A 7,895-nucleotide genomic window follows, 5' to 3' on the forward strand; every position below is an offset into this window, starting at 1 on the left:
TCACAAGCCCCACCGCCCCAGTGTCCCTGTCCATTGGTTATGCTAATATGCATGCATACAAGTCCTTTGGTTGATCTCTTACTGCCCCCCCACACACACACACACACAGCTGCCTATTAAGACTGTAGTTCTGTTGGACAACTCATTTTCCATTGAAATAATAAGTATCACTCATCACCTTTTACAACTTAAAAAAGATATTCTTAACTACTTGTAGGTAGAAGAAAATTAAAAGTATGGTTTTAGCTAATAAGAGGCTAAATTAACCATTGCCTTTTACTTTGATGATACAATTAGCAGCACCTAGCCAGGCCAAGGGAAACTAAAAATCTAATAGCCCATCTTATATCTCTAGTATATACATACATATTCACATACTGCGAGAGTCCACGGCCAGCGTGGCTTTCGCGGGTTCAAAGGCTTGGAGGAAGAGCTGACGCACAAATGATACACAAGACGAAATATTATTTTTAATACCAGGGGAACCAGAGGACAACTTAACCATAGCAGTCAAGTTCTCCCTGTTGCTTCTTTCCCAGCTGCTTTTATTAGCTAGAATACACAATTGCCTTTAGGAATGCAAACAGACATATCAATGGTAATGTTTAGCAAACAGTAAGATTGCCAGGTCTTGGGGGAGTTTGCTTTAGGCCATTGAGTCAGCAGCAGGTAATAAAATGTAGATATTCACCCTGTGAATATCAAAAGGAGTCCTGGTCAGCCTTCTGCCAGACTCCTCACATTTATATCAATTACTGTTGATCTTGGTCTTCAGCAACATACAACTGTATAAAAGTATTAATAAAAATAGAATTTTAGAACCAGAAGAATATTGAGAATCATATAGTCCAACCTTTATTTTGTGAATTAGTTAAGTTAGACTCAAAAGGTTTGGAACTCACCAGCTTGGTTAGTTAATATACCACACAAGAAACTACTATAAATGTGTTTTTCTCAGTCCAGTCATGTTTTCACAATGTACCTTTCCTATCTTTAAAGTGCATGACACAATCAGATTCCTTCTTGGAGAGGTACAATTGAATTTCTCAAATTTTTATTATAACTCTAAAAGAAATTGGTGTTTGAATTAATCCGCTCAGGCTGCCATAACAGAATATCACAGACTAGATAACTGGATTATAGATAACAGAAATCTGTTTCTCACCGTTCTACAAGCTATATGGACGCAAATTTAGTTTCTATTGAGGTTTTTCTTCCTGGCTTACAGATGGCTACCTTCTCCCTAGGCCCTCACATGGCCTTTCCTCTGTGCACAGGCACGCCTAATGCCTTTTCCTCTTTTTATAAGGACACTGGTTCTATTGAATTAGGGCCTCACCCTTATATCTCATTTAATTTTAGTTACCTCTCTAAAGGCCCTATCTCCAAATAAAGTCACATTGGGGGTTAAGACTTCAACAAATGAATGGGAGGGAAAACAACACAACTCAGTCCATGCAGTATTTATCTTCAAGTCCTTCACATTTTAAATCATTTAGTTTTACTTTTTAAACTTAAAGAAATGTCTATGTATAGGGGAATATGGATTTTTTTTATGCTTATCCTACTTTGTAATTTTCTTTGTATTGAGCATATATTACTATGGAAGTTTTCAAACATAATAATAGCAAGTAGACAACTACAAAAAGGGGAAGGGGTGAATGGGGGGGGACATCTGTAATAGTTAAACAGTTAAAAAAAATAGCAAGTAGAAACTGCTTTAAAACTTACCAAGATTGGTAATGGCTTTCAATGTATAGCTCTCAGAAAAGAAGAAATAAATGGTGTTAATCAACCTCTGGATATCAGAAGTCTGCATTTCATTGGTAGACCCAGAAGGTTGTATCCTCTATGGCATTTGCTTGACTATACATCTATTCTGGCATCCTTTGGGGGTTCAAGGTGATTCAGAAGAGAAAGACAAGTAGTCATGTCACTATGATACCTAAAGGTATAGACAGTCATAATTGTTCGGTAAATTTTATGTGGATACTACAATAACTGCGTGGTTGACTTTCAGGGAATCCTGTGTCAGCCGTGGTCACCTGCAATCTCTTTGTTGTGCCTGCACTGAGAAAGATGCAGGGCATCTTGGATCCTCGGCCAACCATCATCAAAGCCAGGGTAATGTTTTCTAATGACCAGGAAACAAAATAGAAGCCTAGTAACAGTTAAGGATGTGATCGAGATCTAGAAACATCTCGAGTTTTATATTAGTTTTGAGAGGAAATGGGGTTACAGTCTCTCCTTTGTGATAGAAAATAGAGGAAAGGGCCCCTTTTATTCCCCTCCCACATTATTTCATGACTTCTAACATGAACAATTTTCTCCAGCAAGAAGTCCATATGGTAATGGAGATATAATGACAATTTGATGCAACTGATTCTTGTTTCTTAAATTAATATAAATATCTCCTTCAAAACAACCCCATTTTGTAGATGAACAAACAAGTATCAGAAAGCAAAATAACTTGCTAGTACAGCCATCAGTTAGCAGTAAAGCTGGAAGTACAACCTAGGTATGGGTAACATCCCATTCCAACATCTGTTCCACTGTACTCCTATAAACCAATCAGTGTGCATTGTTTGGGGGGTGGGGGGCTGCTTAAACACTTAGCAGATCACACATCCATGCGAACAGCTCTTGTAGTTAGTACTGGAGAACACACAAACAGAGAGATATTCAAAGAGAGATTTTGCCCTCAAACACAAAATAATTTAGGAATAATCGCAAGTTAAACCCCAATTGATATGAAATAGAGTATAAACATAAGATTAAGTGAAAGTGTGGAGTGTGATTTAATCAAGAAAAACACCCTACAATTGAATTATATTCTAGACTCCAGAGGAAAAGCATGGGTTGTCAGAGTGAATAATTAGAATACTTAAAAACATAGTCACCAGAATGGATTGGACACAGACTTACTTAAATCAAAATTTCCAATTTTAATTGCATCATCCAATCTAAGCAATATCTTTGTTAGTTAGAGCTACAGCCTTTCTATATCATTTTAAGGTAAAGTGATTTAAATGATTATGCTAATAAAAAATGTTAATTCTTGCTCTGGCCAGTGTGGCTCAGTTGGTTGAGCATTATCTCATGCACCGAAAGGTCACCGGTTCGATTCCAGGTCAGGGCACATGCCTAGGTTGTGGGCTAGATGCCCAGCATGTGACAAGTAGGAGGCAGCATATCAATGTTTCCCTCACATCAATGTTTCTCTTTCTTCCTCTCTTTTTCTCTCTCTCTCAAATCAATAAAAACATATTTTTAAAAATTAGACCCAATCTTTTCATCTGCCTCTTCCCGAACTATGAATACCAACTTCTTGGCCTTCTTTTCTCTTTTCATCAGAGCAACCCAACCTCTGGATTTCCTGTATTAAGAATATAAGGTGGTCCCTACCTGGTTTGGCTCAGTGGATAGAGCATCAGCCTGTGGACTGAAGGGTCCCAGGTTCGATTCCAGCCAAGGGCACATGCCCGGGTTGTGGGCTCCATCCCCAGTGGGGGTGTGCAGGAGGCAGCCAATCAATGATCCTCTCTCATCGTTGATGTTTCTATCTCTCTTCCCTCTCCCTTCCTCTCTGAAATCAATAAAAACATATTTTTTTTAAAAAGAATATAAGGTAGCAGTGGTGGAAACAGCAGAATACCAAGATAATTTTCATGTCCACTCTATTCTTTGCACAAACTCCACCACCCTCTAGTTCTAAGAGATGATCCCAAAATGATCAAATTTGTTTTATTTTCCTCTCTATTCTATAGTTATCATGTGATGTAAAACTGGATCCTCGCCCAGAATACCATCGGTGTATACTGACTTGGCATCACCAAGAACCACTGCCTTGGGCACAGAGTACAGGTTAGTCATTCACACCTACAGGTACATCTGTGCACTTATTCTGCTAAAATCACATGTATATAACCTCCTTCCTTGGGTATACACAATTTGGAATTATTATATAGTTTCCTTTTTGGAAGATTAGATGAATTAAATATTCTTAAACATACAGTATAACAGGACAAAAGAGTAAAAAAAATTATAATAAATATTTAATTATCCATGGAGCCATGTTTTCTAGATAACCATTTGAAAACAAATCTATAATTACAAAAGATTTTTATCTATTAGTTCAACCGGTAAGTTCTGAGCATAATTTTGGTTGTAGAAAAAGGAAAGACTGTGGCTATGCCACCTTAAAACATGAGAATAAAGGCCAATTATAATGTGAGTCTCTAGAGCAGCGGTTCTCAACCTGTGGGTTGCGAACAATGAAAATACATCCTGCATATCAGATTCATAACAGTAGAAAAATTACAGTCATGAAGTAGCAACGAAAATAATTTTATGGTTGGAGGTCACCATAACATGAGGAACTGTATTAAAGGGTCGTGGCATTAGGAAGGTTGAGAACCACTGCCCTAGAGCCTCCACTATACCCTAGATCTTGTTAAAATTTAAGGACTAAGAAATCGATATTGATAGTTCAGAGTTCTATAGTTACCTCTTCTAGACTTTAAACTTTTATCCCCAACTTCTCTAGTCATATTTTACCTAACTTTTGATGTAACGCCAGTAAAATTGTATTGCCCTTGAAACAAAAGTCCTGTCAAGTGCAGATATCAACTAACACTGTGACTAAGTACAGGGGCCTTGCCATAAGAAAGTAGGACTCTAAGCAAGTTACCTCAACTCGTTTGAGTCTTGTGAGAATTAAATAAGATAGTTAAGTAAGCCTGGTCGGTGTGGCTCAGTGATTGAGCATCGACCCATGCACCAAGAGGTCACTGGTTCAATGCCTGGTCAGGGCACATGTCTGGGTTGCAGGGTCAATTTCCATCAGGGGGCGTGTGGGAGGCAATTGATCGATGATGTTTCTCTCTCATCAATGTTTGTATCTCTCTCAAATCAATAGAAACATATTTTTTTAAAGGATGGTTAAGTAAAGTGCCTACCACCTTGTCTGGCACTTAGTAAATACTGCTAAAGAAATGGTAGCCACTGCTATTATTATCATTATTTTAATAGATTTTAAAAGTCTTTTTTTTTCAGACACACATAATAGTTCAGCCTGAAGAGGAAAATTCTGTGGTGTTTTGCATAATGCTATAAATTCCTGGTTTATTCTTTTAAGCAATAATTTTTAATGTTTATTTTTAGAGTTTAGTGGCAAGGTAGTAGGGTACAGTAGCAAGGCTACCTGAAAAGGGTACTGGGAAGTCTGTTCGTATCTCTTCCTCTTGAAGACCTATGTTTCTATTAATGGGTTCTTACTTTGGAAGGAACTAGAGGGGCTCCAGATGTATCCACAGTGATGCTTCTGCTGTTGCAATGAGAGTATTTCTTTCTAGGTAATCAGATGAGCAGCCGTCTGATGAGCATGCGCAGCGCCAACGGATTGTTGATGCTACCTCCAAAGACAGAGCAGTACGTGGAGCTCCACAAGGGCGAGGTGGTGGATGTCATGGTCATTGGACGACTATGATGGTCACCAGCGGAGAAAGCTTTGATGCATGTCCACATATCATTGACTGTATCCTGTAATATGCAACGGCACAGCTAGTTTTTCTGATTTGGATAAAAGTTGATCTGTATAGTCAACATCTTGAACTATATTTCAAAAGAATTTAAATACCTTTTAAAGAAAAAAAACACCTAAAAATAAATCTTAACAGATAACTCTATTCTGATTATATCAAAGCAAATTTTTCCTTTCTTGCAAATTGCTTTGTGTGTTCAATGCTAGGTCTGATAGCAATAGCTTTTAGTAGACAGCAGTAGGTGCCTGCAGAACTTGTGTTTTTCTCATCTTTAAACAACTACTTATGCTCTCAAATCAAGGCTGTCTGCTTATTTATACTAGCGTAGGCAACACTTGGATTTCCCTTCTTAGTATGCTTCATAACCGCTTTACAGAGAGCTTTCGCTTGTTCTTTATCATGTATCTCGTGTTTATGTGCACAGTGCCAACAGAAGAGCGACTGGGGGAGGCCCTGCCCTGCCTCCAGGAGAGCCATCCCTCGCAGAGCTTCCGGGAAGTTTCTCACCCCAGGAGCCTCATGGCACAGTACTCTTGGGCAGTAACTGGATACCTTTTATTTGAACAATCTAACTGGGGGGAAATGCTTCCTTAAGTGCTGACAGCCTTTTTAACCAATACATTTAAAATTGTACAGAAAAAAAACATAAAATCAAAGACTGATCTTGTACAGATATTAGTGTTACCAGCATTCATGTGGAAATCAAGAGCAAAGAAAAAATAATGATAAACAACTCTGTACCATAACATTTTCTGTAATGATACTGAAACTTAATGAATAAAAAAAAATCCTTGATCATTATATAAAAACCCATTGTGTTGGCCTTGTTATTAAACATTGTCATGTATTTTCATGGGGTTCTGCCTGGATGAAAGGCATATTTAAGATGACTCAGCAAGATTAAGTGATATAAAGGAGATGTAAAGTGTGGCTTTATATAACTATATTTTACTACAGTATTGTGGTCTGTAGCTTTGTGAAAATACAGAGTAGAAGACAGTAGGGAACCTGTGGTTGGTCTGGTGTTTCCAGTCATAGCTAGAGAATAAGAAGCAAGTTTAGAGGAAAGATAGTTGATAATTTAGGAGCAGAATAACTAAATTCTTATGCCATAAAAACAAATTTCAAACATCTACAGTTCTTTGGAATGGAGGGGAAACGTAAGTAGTGCACCAGGAAATGTCAGATGAGTACCTTTTTTTATCATGTTTGAAAGGAAGTGAGAAATGGAAATAATCTGTGCTGATCATAGAAAATGCAACAAATGAAATACAGTTTATCCACGTGGTTCATTTAATAAAAATTTAAGGGCACTTTTCAAATAGTAATAACAGGACACTGAATATGCTATAGGTTATTCTTAGTAAAGCAAACAATAAAAATTGCCCTCTTAGTAAACAAGGTACCAAGTGATGATGATGAATGAAACCAAGTTGTAAACAACAAATATTTGATTCTAATATTTCATATCTCCAGAGTTGAAAATACAATGTCCTATATTTCAAGTTTTATACTTGCAATTAAAGAAGATAAGGTTAGTTAATAGAGGTCAAGTGAAAGATTATGAACAGGGATTTACCTATATTCATTCAAGAAGTATTTATTGATTATCTAATACGTGCTTGGGAACAAAGTATATCATGCTACTATTTACAAAGATGAATAGAGATAGTAGCTAACATTAAATTCCATCAAGGGAAAAAACAAAAACACATAATATTTGATATGTTTGATACTTGAAAATACATGGTAGAGTGTGTAGAATATGATAAATGGCATGATTCAGATTTAAAGAGTTGGAGAAGTTCAAATGATTACCTCCTATAAGGTAAGATTTCAAGGAATAAGATGGCATTTTAGTGGGTCTTAAAGGAAGTGTATAATTTTAAAGATGATGCAGGAAAAAGGCATTCCAGAAACAGAATTATGGACAATTAATAATTATTTCTATTATAAAATGTAAGCTCCATGAGGGAAAGAATTTTGTTTATTTTATTCACTTACATTATCCCAAGTCCATAGAAGATTTCCTGGCATATGTGTAGGCATCAGTAAATATTTGTTCAATGAAATACATTATATAGAGCTTACTATATGCTCATTACTTTTCATTTGTTTAATTTTCACAACAACCCTGAAAGAATTATTATTTCTATACTAGATGCCTGATGCACGAAATTTGTGCAAGTTTAGGCCTTCCTTCCCCCGGCTGCCGGCACCGGCTTCCCTCTGGCACCCGGAACCGGGGCTTCCCTCGCAGACATTCAGTCTAATTAGCATATTAGGCTTTTATTATTATAGATTACAAATGAGAAAATTAATGCACAAAAAGATTTAAGCAACTTGTCCATG

The 7,895-nt window shown here is 36.9% G+C and overlaps 1 protein-coding gene across 13 annotated transcripts in view; it reads left to right on the forward strand.

Annotated features, from left to right (window-relative positions):
• Positions 1–6,352, forward strand: part of GPHN (gephyrin) — a 445,634-nt gene extending 439,282 nt beyond the window's left edge. For 11 of the 13 annotated variants that reach the window (XM_014549124.1, XM_005877907.2, XM_005877909.2 and 8 more), the window contains 3 exons: positions 2,021–2,124; positions 3,768–3,864; positions 5,355–6,342. In XM_014549124.1, coding sequence (XP_014404610.1) covers positions 2,021–2,124; positions 3,768–3,864; positions 5,355–5,488 — 335 coding nt within the window. In that variant the 3' untranslated portion in view covers positions 5,489–6,342. Of the gene's footprint in view, positions 1–2,020; positions 2,125–3,767; positions 3,865–5,354 lie in introns of all 13 variants that reach the window. The other 2 variants (XM_005877905.2, XM_005877906.2) reach the window with 1 other exon arrangement.
• Positions 6,353–7,895: the final 1,543 nt, after the last annotated feature.

Source organism: Myotis brandtii, unplaced genomic scaffold, assembly GCF_000412655.1.
Source record: "Myotis brandtii unplaced genomic scaffold, ASM41265v1 scaffold536, whole genome shotgun sequence".
Taxonomy (NCBI): domain Eukaryota; kingdom Metazoa; phylum Chordata; class Mammalia; order Chiroptera; family Vespertilionidae; genus Myotis; species Myotis brandtii.